The sequence below is a fragment of the Oncorhynchus gorbuscha genome, linkage group LG21 (genome assembly GCF_021184085.1).
Source record: "Oncorhynchus gorbuscha isolate QuinsamMale2020 ecotype Even-year linkage group LG21, OgorEven_v1.0, whole genome shotgun sequence".
NCBI lineage: Eukaryota > Metazoa > Chordata > Actinopteri > Salmoniformes > Salmonidae > Oncorhynchus > Oncorhynchus gorbuscha.
Window position 1 is genome coordinate 2,228,482 of NC_060193.1, and position 17,457 is coordinate 2,245,938.

Genomic DNA, 17,457 nt, shown 5'->3' on the forward strand with positions numbered 1-17,457 from the left:
CTCTGTTCTCTCTCTCCTCTGTCCTCTCTCTCCTCTCTCTCTGACCTCTCCTCTCTCTCTCTCTCCTCTGTCCTCTCCTCTGTCCTCTCTCTCTCTCCCTCTCTCTCTGTCCTCTGTCCTCTCTCTCTCTGTCCTCTGTCTCTCTGTCCTCTCTCTCTCTCCCTCTCTCTCTCTCTGTCCTCTCTCTCTCTCTCTGTCCTGGTCTCTCTGTCCTCTCCCTCCTCTGTCTGTCCTCCTCTCTCTCTGGTCTCTCTCTCTCTCTCTCCTCTCTCTCTCTCCCCTGTCTGACTCTCTCTCTCTCTCTGTCTGTCCTCTCTCTCTCTCTCTGTCCTCTGTCTGTCCTCTCTCTCTCTCTCTGTCTCTCTCTCTGTCTCTCTCTGTCCTCTCTCTCTCTCTGTCTCTCTCTCTCCTCTCTCTGTCCTCTCTCTGTCCTCTCTCTCTGTCCTCTCTGTCCTCTCTGTCCTCTCTCTCTGTCCTCTCTCTCTGTCCTCTCTCTCTCTGTCCTCTCTCTCTCTCTCTCTCTCTCTGTCCTCTCTCTCTCTATCAGATGAAGAGGAAGTTGGACCATGGACCAGACGTCAGGCCGTTCTCTTCAGTCAAGAAACACTGCAAAGGTTCCAGCTACCTCAGGTAACACTCTCCCTGGTAACACTCTCCCTGGTAACACTCTCCCTGGTGACACTCTCCTGGTGACACTCTCCCTGGTAACACTCTCCCTGGTGACACTCTCCCTGGTGACACTCTCCCTGGTGACACTCTCCCTGGTGACACTCTCCCTGGTAACACTCTCCCTGGTAACACTCTCCCTGGTGACACTCTCCCTGGTGACACTCTCCCTGGTGACACTCTCCCTGGTGACACTCTCCCTGGTGACACTCTCCCTGGTGACACTCTCCCTGGTGACACTCTCCCGGTGACTCTCTCCCTGGTGACTCTCTCCCTGGTGACTCTCTCCCCGGTGACACTCTCCCCCGGTGACACTCTCTCCCCGGTGACCCTCTCTCCCCGGTGACCCTCTCCCCCGGTGACCCTCTCTCCCCGGTGACCCTCTCCCCCGTGACCCTCTCTCCCTGGTGACCCTCTCTCCCTGGTGACCCTCTCTCCCCGGTGACCCTCTCTCCCCGGTGACCCTCTCTCCCCGGTGACCCTCTCTCCCCGGTGACCCTCTCTCCCCGGTGACCCTCTCTCCCCGGTGACCCTCTCTCCCCGGTGACCTCTCCATATAATTCCGTCTCTCCAATGTTAGTCATATCAACTAATTTCTTCTGGTACTATGGGTAGCAGAACGTCTGAAACTATGAGAATGATGATATGATGTTGAACATTTTCCTTGTAAGATAGAAACACTCTGGTTATTACAGATGCTCTAACCCCCCAACCCCCCTCTCTCTCTCTCGCCCAGTGGTGTACTGAGCTGTACACTCTACCCTCTGTAGTGCCTTATGGTCAGATGCCGAGCAGTTGCCATACCACGCGGTGATGCAACCGGTCAGGATGCTCTCGATGGTGCAGCTGTAGATTTTTTTTTTGACAATCTGGGGACCCATGCCCACGGTCAGCTCCTTTGTCTTGCTCACGTTGAGGGAGAGGTTGTTGTTGTTGTTGTCCTGGAACAACAGCCTATAGGGAGGAAGTCAGAGAACTGGCAGTCTCATTGTTGTCGGTGTTCAGGCCTACCACTGTTGTGTCGTCAGCAAACTTAATGATGGTATTGGAGTGGGTGAACAGAGAGTACAGGAGGGGACTAAGCACACACCCCTGAGGGGCCCCAGTGTTGTGGATCAGCACGGCCACCTGGGGGCGGCCTGTCAGGAAGTTCAGCATCCAGTTGCAGAGGGAGGTGTTTGTCCCAGGGTCTTTAGCTTAGTGATGAGCTGTGTGGGGACTGTGTTGTTGAACGCTGAGCTGTAGTCAATGAACAGCATTCTCACGTAGGTGTTCCTTTTGTCCAGGTGGGAAAGGGCAGTGTGGAGTGTGATTTGAGATTGCGTCATCTGTGGATCTGTTGGGGCGGTATGCAAATTGGAGTGGGTCTTTGGTTTCTGTGATGAAGGTGTTGATGTGAGCCATGACCAGCCTTATGTGCTGGTGAACCGTTTCGGATTTAAGTATAGTTTTTGTGTGACTCAAGCCTTTAGTGAGAGGTCCAATGCTTTAATATTTAATAACTTCTCCCTTCTGAATGCATGTTCATTATATAAATAGGCCAATTTTTTAATTTGTCTAGCTTGCCATTCCTGGTGAAATTGAATTATTATTATTTTGCTCATATAATTTACCATTTAATTGGTCAACTACACAGTAATGTAAAAGGTGTATATTTTTTGTGATCAATACATAACATAGAAGAACACTGATCATAATTTGGTTGTAATCCAGAGGTTAAAAACAGTTTCTAGATCCTCTGAGGCTGTGGAGGGATTCAGATTCTAACAGTATCTAGATCCTCTATGAGGCTGTGGAGGGATTCAGATTCTAACAGTATCTAGATCCTCTATGAGGCTGTGGAGGGATTCTAATTCTAACAGTATCTAGATCCTCTGAGGTCATGGAGGGATTTTAATTCTAACAGTATCTAGATCCTCTATGAGGCTGTGGAGGGATGTAGATTGTGGTTTGAAAATAATATTTGAGCTAGCCTAGTGGTTAGAGGCAGCTAGCCTAGTGGTTAGAGGCAGCTAGCCTAGTGGTTAGAGGCAGCTAGCCTAGTGGTTAGAGGCAGCTAGCCTAGTGGTTAGAGGCAGCTAGCCTAGTGGTTAGAGGCAGCTAGCCTAGTGGTTAGAGGCAGCTAGCCTAGTGGTTAGAGGCAGCTAGCCTAGTGGTTAGAGGCAGCTAGCCTAGTGGTTAGAGGCAGCTAGCCTAGTGGTTAGAGGCAGCTAGCCTAGTGGTTAGAGGCAGCTAGCCTAGTGGTTAGAGGCAGCTAGCCTAGTGGTTAGAGGCAGCTAGCCTAGTGGTTAGAGGCAGCTAGCCTAGTGGTTAGGAGGCAGCTAGCCTAGTGGTTAGAGGCAGCTAGCCTAGTGGTTAGAGGCAGCTAGCCTAGTGGTTAGAGGCAGCTAGCCTAGTGGTTGGAGGCAGCTAGCCTAGTGGTTGGAGGCAGCTAGCCTAGTGGTTGGAGGCAGCTAGCCTAGTGGTTGGAGGCAGCTAGCCTAGTGGTTGGAGGCAGCTAGCCTAGTGGTTGGAGGCAGCTAGCCTAGTGGTTGGAGGCAGCTAGCCTAGTGGTTTGAGCAGGTGTAACAGTATAACTTTAGACCGTCCCCTCGCCCATACTCTGGCGCGAACCAGGGACCCTCTGCACACATCAACAACAGTCACCCACCAAAGCATCGTTACCCATCACCCAGGGGCGCAGTAGGGATGACCAGGGATGTTCTCTGTTTAGTGAGTCCTCCAGATCAGAGGCAGTAGGGATGACCAGGGATGTTCTCTGTTTAGTGAGTCCTCCAGATCAGAGGCAGTAGGGATGACCAGGGATGTTCTCTGTTTAGTGAGTCCTCCAGATCAGAGGCAGTAGTGATGACCAGGGATGTTCTCTGTTTAGTGAGTCCTCCAGATCAGAGGCAGTAGGGATGACCAGGGATGTTCTCTGTTTAGTGAGTCCTCCAGATCAGAGGCAGTAGGGATGACCAGGGATGTTCTCTGTTTAGTGAGTCCTCCAGATCAGAGGCAGTAGGGATGACCAGGGATGTTCTCTGTTTAGTGAGTCCTCCAGACCAGAGGCAGTAGGGATGACCAGGGATGTTCTCTGTTTAGTGAGTCCTCCAGATCAGAGGCAGTAGGGATGACCAGGGATGTTCTCTGTTTAGTGAGTCCTCCAGATCAGAGGCAGTAGGGATGACCAGGGATGTTCTCTGTTTAGTGAGTCCTCCAGATCAGAGGCAGTAGGGATGACCAGGGATGTTCTCTGTTTAGTGAGTCCTCCAGATCAGAGGCAGTAGGGATGACCAGGGATGTTCTCTGTTTAGTGAGTCCTCCAGATCAGAGGCAGTAGGGATGACCAGGGATGTTCTCTGTTTAGTGAGTCCTCCAGATCAGAGGCAGTAGGGATGACCAGGGATGTTCTCTGTTTAGTGAGTCCTCCAGATCAGAGGCAGTAGGGATGACCAGGGATGTTCTCTGTTTAGTGAGTCCTCCAGATCAGAGGCAGTAGGGATGACCAGGGATGTTCTCTGTTTAGTGAGTCCTCCAGATCAGAGGCAGTTGACCAGGATGTTCTCTGTTTAGTGAGTCCTCCAGATCAGAGGCAGTAGGGATGACCAGGATGTTCTCTGTTTAGTGAGTCCTCCAGATCAGAGGCAGTAGGGATGACCAGGGATGTTCTCTGTTTAGTGAGTCCTCCAGATCAGAGGCAGTAGGGATGACCAGGGATGTTCTCTGTTTAGTGAGTCCTCCAGACCAGAGGCAGTAGGGATGACCAGGGATGTTCTCTGTTTAGTGAGTCCTCCAGACCAGAGGCAGTAGGGATGACCAGGGATGTTCTCTGTTTAGTGAGTCCTCCAGATCAGAGGCAGTAGGGATGACCAGGGATGTTCTCTGTTTAGTGAGTCCTCCAGATCAGAGGCAGTAGGGATGACCAGGGGTGTTCTCTGTTTAGTGAGTCCTCCAGATCAGAGGCAGTAGGGATGACCAGGGGTGTTCTCTGTTTAGTGAGTCCTCCAGATCAGAGGCAGTAGGGATGACCAGGGGTGTTCTCTGTTTAGTGAGTCCTCCAGATCAGAGGCAGTAGGGATGACCAGGGGTGTTCTCTGTTTAGTGAGTCCTCCAGATCAGAGGCAGTAGGGATGACCAGGGGTGTTCTCTGTTTAGTGAGTCCTCCAGATCAGAGGCAGTAGGGATGTCCAGGGGTGTTCTCTGTTTAGTGAGTCCTCCAGATCAGAGGCAGTAGGGATGACCAGGGATGTTCTCTGTTTAGTGAGTCCTCCAGATCAGAGGCAGTAGGGATGACCAGGGATGTTCTCTGTTTAGTGAGTCCTCCAGATCAGAGGCAGTAGGGATGACCAGGGATGTTCTCTGTTTAGTGAGTCCTCCAGATCAGAGGCAGTAGGGATGACCAGGGATGTTCTCTGTTTAGTGAGTCCTCCAGATCAGAGGCAGTAGGGATGACCAGGGATGTTCTCTGTTTAGTGAGTCCTCCAGATCAGAGGCAGTAGGGATGACCAGGGATGTTCTCTGTTTAGTGAGTCCTCCAGATCAGAGGCAGTAGGGATGACCAGGGGTGTTCTCTGTTTAGTGAGTCCTCCAGATCAGAGGCAGTAGGGATGACCAGGGATGTTCTCTGTTTAGTGAGTCCTCCAGATCAGAGGCAGTAGGGATGACCAGGGATGTTCTCTGTTTAGTGAGTCCTCCAGATCAGAGGCAGTAGGGATGACCAGGGATGTTCTCTGTTTAGTGAGTCCTCCAGATCAGAGGCAGTAGGGATGACCAGGGATGTTCTCTGTTTAGTGAGTCCTCCAGATCAGAGGCAGTAGGGATGACCAGGGATGTTCTCTGTTTAGTGAGTCCTCCAGATCAGAGGCAGTGGGGATGACCAGGATGTTCTCTGTTTAGTGAGTCCTCCAGATCAGAGGCAGTAGGGATGACCAGGGATGTTCTCTGTTTAGTGAGTCCTCCAGATCAGAGGCAGTAGGGATGACCAGGGATGTTCTCTGTTTAGTGAGTCCTCCAGATCAGAGGCAGTAGGGATGACCAGGGATGTTCTCTGTTTAGTGAGTCCTCCAGATCAGAGGCAGTAGAGATGACCAATGAATACTTCTGGGTGTCAGGGAAAATGAAGTAAAGTAAAGATGTATATATATACAGATACCCCAAAAAATACTTAAGTACCTTAAGTATTTTTTAAAGTACTTAACACCCCTGCTTATATGTAACTTTAACCCATTTATATAAGAGATTCTCCAAAATGTAAATATTTCAGGAATTTATATGTAAATTAGTCGTACTTTACCGGGCCAGGTTTCCCAGAGTCTTCATAGTGTTCTATTGTTTCCACTACTTATATTATCTCCAGAGTCTTCATAGTGTTCTATTGTTTCCACTACTTATATTATCTCCAGTCTTCATAGTGTTCTATTGTTTCCACTACTTATATTATCTCCAGAGTCTTCATAGTGTTCTACTTGTATTATCCCAGTCTTCATAGTGTTCTATTCTTTCCACTATTATATTATCTCCAGAGTCTTCATAGTGTTCTATTGTTTCCACTACTTATATTATCTCCAGTCTTCATAGTGTTCTATTGTTTCCACTACTTATATTATCTCCAGAGTCTTCATAGTGTTCTATTGTTTCCACTACTTATATTATCTCCAGTCTTCATAGTGTTCTATTGTTTCCACTACTTATATTATCTCCAGAGTCTTCATAGTGTTCTATTGTTTCCACTACTTATATTATCTCCATAGTCTTCATAGTGTTCTATTGTTTCCACTACTTATATTATCTCCAGAGTCTTCATAGTGTTCTATTGTTTCCACTACTTATATTATCTCCAGTCTTCAAAGTGTTCTATTGTTTCCACTACTTATATTATCTCCAGAGTCTTCATAGTGTTCTATTGTTTCCACTACTTATATTATCTCCAGTCTTCATAGTGTTCTATTCTTTCCACTACTTATATTATCTCCAGAGTCTTCAGTGTTCTATTGTTTCCACTACTTATATTATCTCCAGTCTTCATAGTGTTCTATTGTTTCCACTACTTATATTATCTCCAGAGTCTTCAGTGTTCTATTGTTTCCACTACTTATATTATTTCCAGAGTCTTCATAGTGTTCTATTGTTTCCACTACTTATATTATCTCCAGAGTCTTCAGTGTTCTATTGTTTCCACTACTTATATTATCTCCAGTCTTCATAGTGTTCTATTGTTTCCACTACTTATATTATCTCCAGTCTTCATAGTGTTCTATTGTTTCCACTACTTATATTATCTCCAGAGTCTTCATAGTGTTCTATTGTTTCCACTACTTATATTATCTCCAGTCTTCATAGTGTTCTATTGTTTCCACTACTTATATTATCTCCAGAGTCTTCATAGTGTTCTATTGTTTCCACTACTTATATTATCTCCAGTCTTCATAGTGTTCTATTGTTTCCACTACTTATATTATCTCCAGAGTCTTCAGTGTTCTATTGTTTCCACTACTTATATTATCTCCAGAGTCTTCATAGTGTTCTATTGTTTCCACTACTTATATTATCTCCAGAGTCTTCAGTGTTCTATTGTTTCCACTACTTATATTATCTCCAGTCTTCATAGTGTTCTATTGTTTCCACTACTTATATTATCTCCAGAGTCTTCAGTGTTCTATTGTTTCCACTACTTATATTATCTCCAGTCTTCATAGTGTTCTATTGTTTCCACTACTTATATTATCTCCAGAGTCTTCAGTGTTCTATTGTTTCCACTACTTATATTATCTCCAGAGTCTTCATAGTGTTCTATTGTTTCCACTACTTATATTATCTCCAGAGTCTTCAGTGTTCTATTGTTTCCACTACTTATATTATCCCCAATGTATATTATCTCCAGAGTCTTCATAGTGTTCTATTGTTTCCACTACTTATATTATCTCCAGTCTTCATAGTGTTCTATTGTTTCCACTACTTATATTATCTCCAGTCTTCATAGTGTTCTATTGTTTCCACTACTTATATTATCTCCAGTCTTCATAGTGTTCTATTGTTTCCCCTACTTATATTATCTCCAGAGTCTTCACAGTGTTCTATTGTTTCCCCTACTTATATTATCTCCAGAGTCTTCATAGTGTTCTATTGTTTCCACTACTTATATTATCTCCAGTCTTCATAGTGTTCTATTGTTTCCACTACTTATATTATCTCCAGTCTTCATAGTGTTCTATTGTTTCCACTACTTATATTATCTCCAGAGTCTTCATAGTGTTCTATTGTTTCCACTACTTATATTATCTCCAGTCTTCATAGTGTTCTATTGTTTCCACTACTTATATTATCTCCAGTCTTCATAGTGTTCTATTGTTTCCACTACTTATATTATCTCCAGAGTCTTCAGTGTTCTATTGTTTCCACTACTTATATTATCTCCAGTCTTCATAGTGTTCTATTGTTTCCACTACTTATATTATCTCCAGAGTCTTCATAGTGTTCTATTGTTTCCACTACTTATATTATCTCCAGTCTTCATAGTGTTCTATTGTTTCCACTACTTATATTATCTCCAGTCTTCATAGTGTTCTATTGTTTCCACTACTTATATTATCTCCAGTCTTCATAGTGTTCTATTGTTTCCACTACTTATATTATCTCCAGAGTCTTCATAGTGTTCTATTGTTTCCACTACTTATATTATCTCCAGTCTTCATAGTGTTCTATTGTTTCCACTACTTATATTATCTCCAGAGTCTTCATAGTGTTCTATTGTTTCCACTACTTATATTATCTCCAGAGTCTTCAGTGTTCTATTGTTTCCACTACTTATATTATCTCCAGAGTCTTCATAGTGTTCTATTGTTTCCACTACTTATATTATCTCCAGAGTCTTCATAGTGTTCTATTGTTTCCACTACTTATATTATCTCCAGAGTCTTCAGTGTTCTATTGTTTCCACTACTTATATTATCTCCAGAGTCTTCATAGTGTTCTATTGTTTCCACTACTTATATTATCTCCAGAGTCTTCATAGTGTTCTATTGTTTCCACTACTTATATTATCTCCAGAGTCTTCATAGTGTTCTATTGTTTCCACTACTTATATTATCTCCAGAGTCTTCATAGTGTTCTATTGTTTCCACTACTTATATTATCTCCAGAGTCTTCATAGTGTTCTATTGTTTCCACTACTTATATTATCTCCAGAGTCTTCATAGTGTTCTATTGTTTCCACTACTTATATTATCTCCAGAGTCTTCATAGTGTTCTATTGTTTCCACTACTTATATTATCCCCAGTGTATCGTCCATGTAAAACACCTGTCTGAATACGATGAATAATATCTGACAAAACCTTTTGAATTATAATTCTCAACCGGTCTTTCTCATGTTCTCTCTCAATTCAATTCAAGGGCTTTATTGACATGGGAAACATGTGTTAACATTGCCAAAGCAAGTGAGGTAGATAATATATAAGGGCTTTATTGACATGGGAAACATGTGTTAACATTGCCAAAGCAAGTGAGGTAGATAATATATAAGGACTTTATTGACATGGGAAACCTGTGTTAACATTGCCAAAGCAAGTGAGGTAGATAATATATAAGGACTTTATTGACATGGGAAACATGTGTTAACATTGCCAAAGCAAGTGAGGTAGATAATATATAAGGGCTTTATTGACATGGGAAACCTGTGTTAACATTGCCAAAGCAAGTGAGGTAGATAATATATAAGGACTTTATTGACATGGGAAACATGTGTTAACATTGCCAAAGCAAGTGAGGTAGATAATATATAAGGACTTTATTGACATGGGAAACATGTGTTAACATTGCCAAAGCAAGTGAGGTAGATAATATATAAGGACTTTATTGACATGGGAAACATGTGTTAACATTGCCAAAGCAAGTGAGGTAGATAATATATAAAGCGAAAAACAATAAAAATGAACAGTAAACATTACACACACAGAAGTTTCAAAACAATAAAGATATTACAAATGTCTTATTATATATATATACGCTCTCTCTCTCCAGTCCCTGCAGTCTCGTTCCATTCCAGACCACGCCCACTACCTTTGGAGACCTGCGAGCAGCCAATGGGCATTCAGCTCAGCGGAGACGTGTCACCTCAGGCCCGCCCCCCTCCGGCCTACAGGACTGGCTTCACACCTTCCAGGTGAGACACACCCCCTCTGCTGCTGCGTCTCCATAACAACCACTAATTAACAGCCATGAAGCCCTGGGAAACCTGGAGTGCTTTATCAACAGAGGGAGAGAGAGAGAGAGAAGGGCTTTCTGGGATGGAGTAGTGCTAATTAAATAATGAAACACCTCTCCTCCCTCCAGCACCACCTACATTCATTTTCCTCCTGCCAGAAAGCAGGATCTAATATCTGGTGAACAGCCCTCGGCTTCTGAACCCTCCCTCTCTCTCTGGTTCTGGGGTATTAATGAATGGACCCTCTCTCTGTGGTTCTGGGGTATTAATGAATGGACCCTCCCTCTGGTTCTGGTGTATTAATGAATGGACCCTCCCTCTCTCTCTGGTTCTGGTGTATTAATGAATGGACCCTCTCTCTCTGGTTCTGGGGTATTAATGAATGGACCCTCTCTCTCTCTGGTTCTGGGGTATTAATGAATGGACCCTCCCTCTCTCTGGTTCTGGGGTATTAATGAATGGACCCTCTCTCTCTCTGGTTCTGGGGTATTAATGAATGGACCCTCCCTCTCTCTGGTTCTGGGGTATTAATGAATGGACCCTCCCTCTCTCTGGTTCTGGGGTATTAATGAATGGACCCTCCCTCTCTCTGGTTCTGGGGTATTAATGAATGGACCCTCCCTCTCTCTGGTTCTGGTGTATTAATGAATGGACCCTCTCTCTGGTTCTGGGGTATTAATGAATGGACCCTCTCTCTCTCTCTGGGGTATTAATGAATGGACCCTCTCTCTCTCTCTGGGGTATTAATGAATGGACCCTCCCTCTCTCTCTGGTTCTGGGGTATTAATGAATGGACCCTCTCTCTGTGGTTCTGGGGTATTAATGAATGGACCCTCCCTCTCTCTGGTTCTGGGGTATTAATGAATGGACCCTCTCTCTCTGGTTCTGGGGTATTAATGAATGGACCCTCTCTCTGTGGTTCTGGGGTATTAATGAATGGACCCTCCCTCTCTCTGGTTCTGGTGTATTAATGAATGGACCCTCCCTCTCTCTGGTTCTGGGGTATTAATGAATGGACCCTCCCTCTCTCTGGTTCTGGTGTATTAATGAATGGACCCTCCCTCTCTCTGGTTCTGGGGTATCAATGAATGGACCCTCCCTCTCTCTGGGGTATTAATGAATGAACCCTCCCTCTCTCTGGGGTATTAATAAATGGACCCTCCCTCTCTCTGGGGTATTAATAAATGGACCCTCCCTCTCTCTGGGGTATTAATAAATGGACCCTCCCTCTCTCTGGGGTATTAATAAATGGACCCTCCCTCTCTCTGGGGTATTAATAAATGGACCCTCCCCTCTCTCTGGGGTATTAATGAATGGACCCTCCCTCTCTCTGGTTCTGGTGTATTAATAAATGGACCCTCCTCTCTGGTTCTGGTGTATTAATGAATGGACCCTCCCTCTCTCTGGTTCTGGAATGGACCCTCCTCTCTCTGGGGTATTAATGAATGGACCCTCTCCTGGTGTATTAATGAATGGACCCTCTCTCTGGTTCTGGTGTATTAATGAATGGACCCTCTCTGGTTCTGGTGTATTAATGAATGGACCTCTGGTTCTGGGTATTAATGAATGGACCCTCTCTCTCTGGTTCTGGGGTATTAATGAATGGACCCTCCCTCTCTCTGGTTCTGGTGTATTAATGAATGGACCCTCTCTCTGGTTCTGGTGAATGTTCTGGTTCTGGGGTATTAATGAATGGACCCTCTCTCTCTGGTTCTGGTGTATTAATGAATGGACCCTCCCTCTCTGGTTCTGGTGTATTAATGAATGGACCCTCCCTCTCTCTGGTTCTGGTGTATTAATGAATGGACCCTCCCTCTCTCTGGGGTATTAATGAATGGACCCTCTCTCTCTGGTTCTGGTGTATTAATGAATGGACCCTCTCTCTCTGGTTCTGGTGTATTAATGAATGGACCCTCTCTCTCTGGTTCTGGTGTATTAATGAATGGACCCTCCCTCTCTCTGGTGTATTAATGAATGGACCCTCCCTCTCTCTCTGGTTCTGGTGTATTAATGAATGGACCCTCTCTCTGGTTCTGGTGTATTAATGAATGGACCCTCTCTCTCTCTGGTTCTGGTGTATTAATGAATGGACCCTCTCTCTCTGGTTCTGGTGTATTAATGAATGGACCCTCTCTCTCTCTGGTTCTGGGGTATTAATGAATGGACCCTCCCTCTCTCTGGTTCTGGGGTATTAATGAATGGACCCTCCCTCTCTCTCTGGTTCTGGTGTATTAATGAATGGACCCTCTCTCTCTCTGGTTCTGGTGTATTAATGAATGGACCCTCCTCTCTCTGGTTCTGGTGTATTAATGAATGGACCCTCTCTCTCTGGTTCTGGTGTATTAATGAATGGACCCTCTCTCTCTCTGGTTCTGGTATTAATGAATGGACCCTCCCTCTCTCTGGTTCTGGGGTTTAATGAATGGACCCTCCTCTCTCTCTGGTTCTGGTGTATTAATGAATGGACCCTCTCTCTGGTTCTGGTGTATTAATGAATGGACCCTCTCTCTCTCTGGTTCTGGGTATTAATGAATGGACCCTCCCTCTCTCTGGTTCTGGTGTATTAATGAATGGACCCTCTGGGGTATTAATGAATGGACCCTCCCTCTCTCTGGTTCTGGTGTATTAATGAATGGACCCTCTCTCTCTGGTTCTGGGGTATTAATGAATGGACCCTCCCTCTCTCTGGTTCTGGGGTATTAATGAATGGACCCTCTCTCTCTGGTTCTGGGGTATTAATGAATGGACCCTCTCTCTCTCTGGTTCTGGTGTATTAATGAATGGACCCTCTCTCTCTGGTTCTGGTGTATTAATGAATGGACCCTCTCTCTGGTTCTGGTGTATTAATGAATGGACCCTCTCTCTCTGGTTCTGGGGTATTAATGAATGGACCCTCCCTCTCTCTGGTTCTGGGGTATTAATGAATGGACCCTCCCTCTCTCTGGTTCTGGGGTATTAATGAATGGACCCTCCCTCTGGTTCTGGGGTATTAATGAATGGACCCTCCCTCTCTCTCTGGTTCTGGGGTATTAATGAATGGACCCTCCCTCTCTGGTGTATTAATGAATGGACCCTCTCTGGTTCTGGGTATTAATGAATGGACCCTCCCTCTCTCTGGTTCTGGGGTATTAATGAATGGACCCTCCCTCTCTGGTTCTGGGGTATTAATGAATGGACTGGTTCTGGTGTATTAATGAATGGACCCTCCCTCTCTCTGGTTCTGGGGTATTAATGAATGGACCCTCCCTCTCTCTGGTTCTGGTGTATTAATGAATGGACCCTCCCTCTCTCTGGTTCTGGTGTATTAATGAATGGACCCTCCCTCTCTCTGGTTCTGGTGTATTAATGAATGGACCCTCCCTCTCTCTGGTTCTGGTGTATTAATGAATGGACCCTCTCTCTGGTTCTGGTGTATTAATGAATGGACTCTCTCTCTGGTTCTGGTGTATTAATGAATGGACCCTCCCTCTCTCTGGTTCTGGGGTATTAATGAATGGACCCTCCCTCTCTCTCTGGTTCTGGGGTATTAATGAATGGACCCTCTCTCTCTCTGGTTCTGGGGTATTAATGAATGGACCCTCTAATCTCTGGTTCTGGGGTATTAATGAATGGACCCTCTTCTCTCTGGTTCTGGGGTATTAATGAATGGGACCCTCCCTCTCTCTGGTTCTGGGGTATTAATGAATGGACCCTCCCTCTCTGGTTCTGGTGTATTAATGAATGGACCCTCCCTGGGGTATTAATGAATGGACCCTCTCTCTCTGGTTCTGGTTCTGGGGTATTAATGAATGGACCCTCCCTCTCTCTCTGGTTCTGGGGTATTAATGAATGGACCCTCCCTCTCTCTGGTTCTAATGAATGGACCCTCCCTCTGTATTAATGAATGGACCCTCCTCTCTCTGGTTCTGGTGTATTAATGAATGGACCCTCCCTCTCTCTGGTTCTGGTGTATTAATGAATGGACCCTCCCTCTCTCTCTGGTTCTGGTGTATTAATGAATGGACCCTCTCTCTCTGGTTCTGGGGTATTAATGAATGGACCCTCCTCTCTCTCTGGTTCTGGGGTATTAATGAATGGACCCTCCCTCTCTCTCTGGTTCTGGTGTATTAATGAATGGACCCTCTCCCTCTCTGGTTCTGGGGTATTAATAAATGGACCCTCCCTCTCTCTGGTTCTGGGGTATTAATAAATGGACCCTCCCTCTCTCTGGGGTATTAATAAATGGACCCTCCCTCTCTCTCTGGTTCTGGGGTATTAATAAATGGACCCTCCTCTCTCTCTCTGGTTCTGGGGTATTAATGAATGGACCCTCCCTCTCTCTCTGGTTCTGGTGTATTAATGAATGGACCCTCCTCTCTCTTCTGGTATTAATGAATGGACCCTGGTTCTGGTATTAATGAATGGACCCTCCCTCTGGTTCTCTGGTTCTGGTGTATTAATGAATGGACCCTCCCTCTCTCTCTGGTTCTGGGGTATTAATGAATGGACCCTCCTCTCTGGTTCTGGTGTATTAATGAATGGACCCTCCCTCTCTCTGGTTCTGGTGTATTAATGAATGTTCTGGTTCTGTATTAATGAATGGACCCTCTCTCTGGTTCTGGTGTATTAATGAATGGACCCTCTCTCTCTCTCTGGTTCTGGGGTATTAATGAATGGACCCTCCCTCTCTGGTTCTGGTGTATTAATGAATGGACCCTCTCTCTCTCTGGTTCTGGTGTATTAATGAATGGACCCTCCCTCTCTCTCTGGTTCTGGGGTATTAATGAATGGACCCTCTCCTCTCTGGTTCTGGTGTATTAATGAATGGACCCTCTCTCTCTCTGGTTCTGGTGTATTAATGAATGGACCCTCCCTCTCTCTGGTTCTGGTGTATTAATGAATGGACCCTCTCTCTGGTTCTGGGGTATTAATGAATGGACCCTCCCTCTCTCTCTGGTTCTGGTGTATTAATGAATGGACCCTCTCTCTGGTTCTGGTGTATTAATGAATGGACCCTCCCTCTCTCTCTGGTTCTGGTGTATTAATGAATGGACCCTCCCTCTCTGGTTCTGGTGTATTAATGAATGGACCCTCTCTCTCTCTGGTTCTGGGGTATTAATGAATGGACCCTCTCCCTCTCTGGTTCTGGTGTATTAATGAATGGACCCTCCCTCTGGTTCTGGTGTATTAATGAATGGACCCTCCCTCTCTCTGGTTCTGGTGTATTAATGAATGGACCCTCTCTCTCTGGTTCTGGTGTATTAATGAATGGACCCTCTCTCTCTCTGGTTCTGGTGTATTAATGAATGGACCCTCTCTCTGGTTCTGGTGTATTAATGAATGGACCCTCTCTCTCTGGTTCTGGGGTATTAATAAATGGACCCTCCCTCTCTCTGGTTCTGGTGTATTAATGAATGGACCCTCCCTCTCTCTCTGGTTCTGGTGTATTAATGAATGGACCCTCTCTCTGGTTCTGGTGTATTAATGAATGGACCCTCTCTCTGGTTCTGGTGTATTAATGAATGGACCCTCCCTCTCTGGTTCTGGTGTATTAATGAATGGACCCTCTCTCTCTCTGGTTCTGGTGTATTAATGAATGGACCCTCCCTCTCTCTGGTTCTGGTGTATTAATGAATGGACCCTCCCTCTCTCTCTGGTTCTGGGGTATTAATGAATGGACCCTCCCTCTCTCTGGTTCTGGGGTATTAATGAATGGACCCTCTCTCTGGTTCTGGTGTATTAATGAATGGACCCTCCCTCTCTCTCTGGTTCTGGGGTATTAATGAATGGACCCTCCCTCTCTCTCTGGTTCTGGGGTATTAATGAATGGACCCTCCCTCTCTCTCTGGTTCTGGGGTATTAATAAATGGACCCTCCCTCTCTCTGGTTCTGGTGTATTAATGAATGGACCCTCCCTCTCTCTGGTTCTGGGGTATTAATGAATGGACCCTCTCTCTGGTTCTGGTGTATTAATGAATGGACCCTCTCTCTCTCTGGTTCTGGGGTATTAATGAATGGACCCTCTCTCTGGTTCTGGTGTATTAATGAATGGACCCTCCCTCTCTCTGGTTCTGGTGTATTAATGAATGGACCCTCCCTCTCTCTGGTTCTGGGGTATTAATGAATGGACCCTCTCTCTGGTTCTGGTGTATTAATGAATGGACCCTCCCCCTCCCTCTCTCTGGTTCTGGTGTATTAATAAATGGACCCTCCCTCTCTCTGGTTCTGGGGTATTAATGAATGGACCCTCCCTCTCTCTCTGGTTCTGGTGTATTAATGAATGGACCCTCTCTCTGGTTCTGGTGTATTAATGAATGGACCCTCTCTCTCTCTGGTTCTGGGGTATTAATGAATGGACCCTCTCTCCCTCTGGTTCTGGTGTATTAATGAATGGACCCTCTCTCTCTCTGGGGTATTAATGAAGGAAGGAAGGAATGCTAATCTTTCTGATTCTCAGTGTTCAGTCTTCTACACGTAACCAAAATAAGTGTTAAACAAATCAAATGATATATTTGAGGTTCTTCAAAGTAGCCACCCTTTTTGCCTTGATGACCGTTTTGATCAAATGTGTATTGATGCCCCTCCCCCCTTCCTGTAGGCGTGGAGTGGTCCTGAGCGCCTATTGGCTCTGGATGACTTGATTGACAGCTGTGAGTCCAATCAGGTGAAGCACATGATGCAGGTTATTGAGCCTCAGTTCCAACGAGACTTCATCTCCCTGCTGCCCAAAGAGGTGAGAGGACACACACACACACACACACACACATATATTTCTGAGTTGTGATCCGGTCAGTGATATGACTGTGTCTCCTCCTGTAGTTGGCCCTGTGTGTGTCTCCTCCTGTAGTTGGCCCTGTGTGTCTCTCCTCCTGTAGTTGGCCCTGTGTGTCTCTCCTCCTGTAGTTGGCCCTGTGTGTCTCTCCTCCTGTAGTTGGCCCTGTGTGTCTCTCCTCCTGTAGTTGGCCGTGTGTGTCTCTCCTCCTGTAGTTGGCCCTGTGTGTCTCTCCTCCTGTAGTTGGCCCTGTGTGTCTCTCCTCCTGTAGTTGGCCCTGTGTGTCTCTCCTCCTGTAGTTGGCCCTGTGTGTCTCTCCTCCTGTAGTTGGCCCTGTGTGTCTCTCCTCCTGTAGTTGGCCCTGTGTGTCTCTCCTCCTGTAGTTGGCCCTGTGTGTCTCTCCTCCTGTAGTTGGCCCTGCGTGTCTCTCCTCCTGTAGTTGGCCCTGCGTGTCTCTCCTCCTGTAGTTGGCCCTGCGTGTCTCTCCTCCTGTAGTTGGCCCTGCGTGTCTCTCCTCCTGTAGTTGGCCCTGTCGTGTCTCTCCTCCTGTAGTTGGCCCTGCGTGTCTCTCCTCCTGTAGTTGGCCCTGCGTGTCTCTCCTCCTGTAGTTGGCCCTGCGTGTCTCTCCTCCTGTAGTTGGCCCTGCGTGTCTCTCCTCCTGTAGTTGGCCCTGCGTGTCTCTCCTCCTGTAGTTGGCCCTGTGTGTCTCTCCTCCTGTAGTTGGCCCTGCGTGTCTCTCCTCCTGTAGTTGGCCCTGCGTGTCTCTCCTCCTGTAGTTGGCCCTGCGTGTCTCTCCTCCTGTAGTTGGCCCTGCGTGTCTCTCCTCCTGTAGTTGGCCCTGTGTGTCTCTCCTCCTGT

General features: G+C 46.0%; 1 protein-coding gene across 2 annotated transcripts in view; it reads left to right on the top strand.

The window, feature by feature from the left end:
• LOC124008909 (F-box/WD repeat-containing protein 7-like) overlaps positions 1-17,457 on the top strand; it is a 78,959-nt gene that overhangs the window by 14,125 nt on the left and 47,377 nt on the right. For both annotated transcript variants that reach the window (XM_046320506.1, XM_046320507.1), the window contains 3 exons: positions 548-630; positions 9,665-9,806; positions 16,426-16,560. In XM_046320506.1, the coding sequence (XP_046176462.1) occupies positions 548-630; positions 9,665-9,806; positions 16,426-16,560 (360 nt within the window). The remainder of the gene's footprint in view (positions 1-547; positions 631-9,664; positions 9,807-16,425; positions 16,561-17,457) is intronic.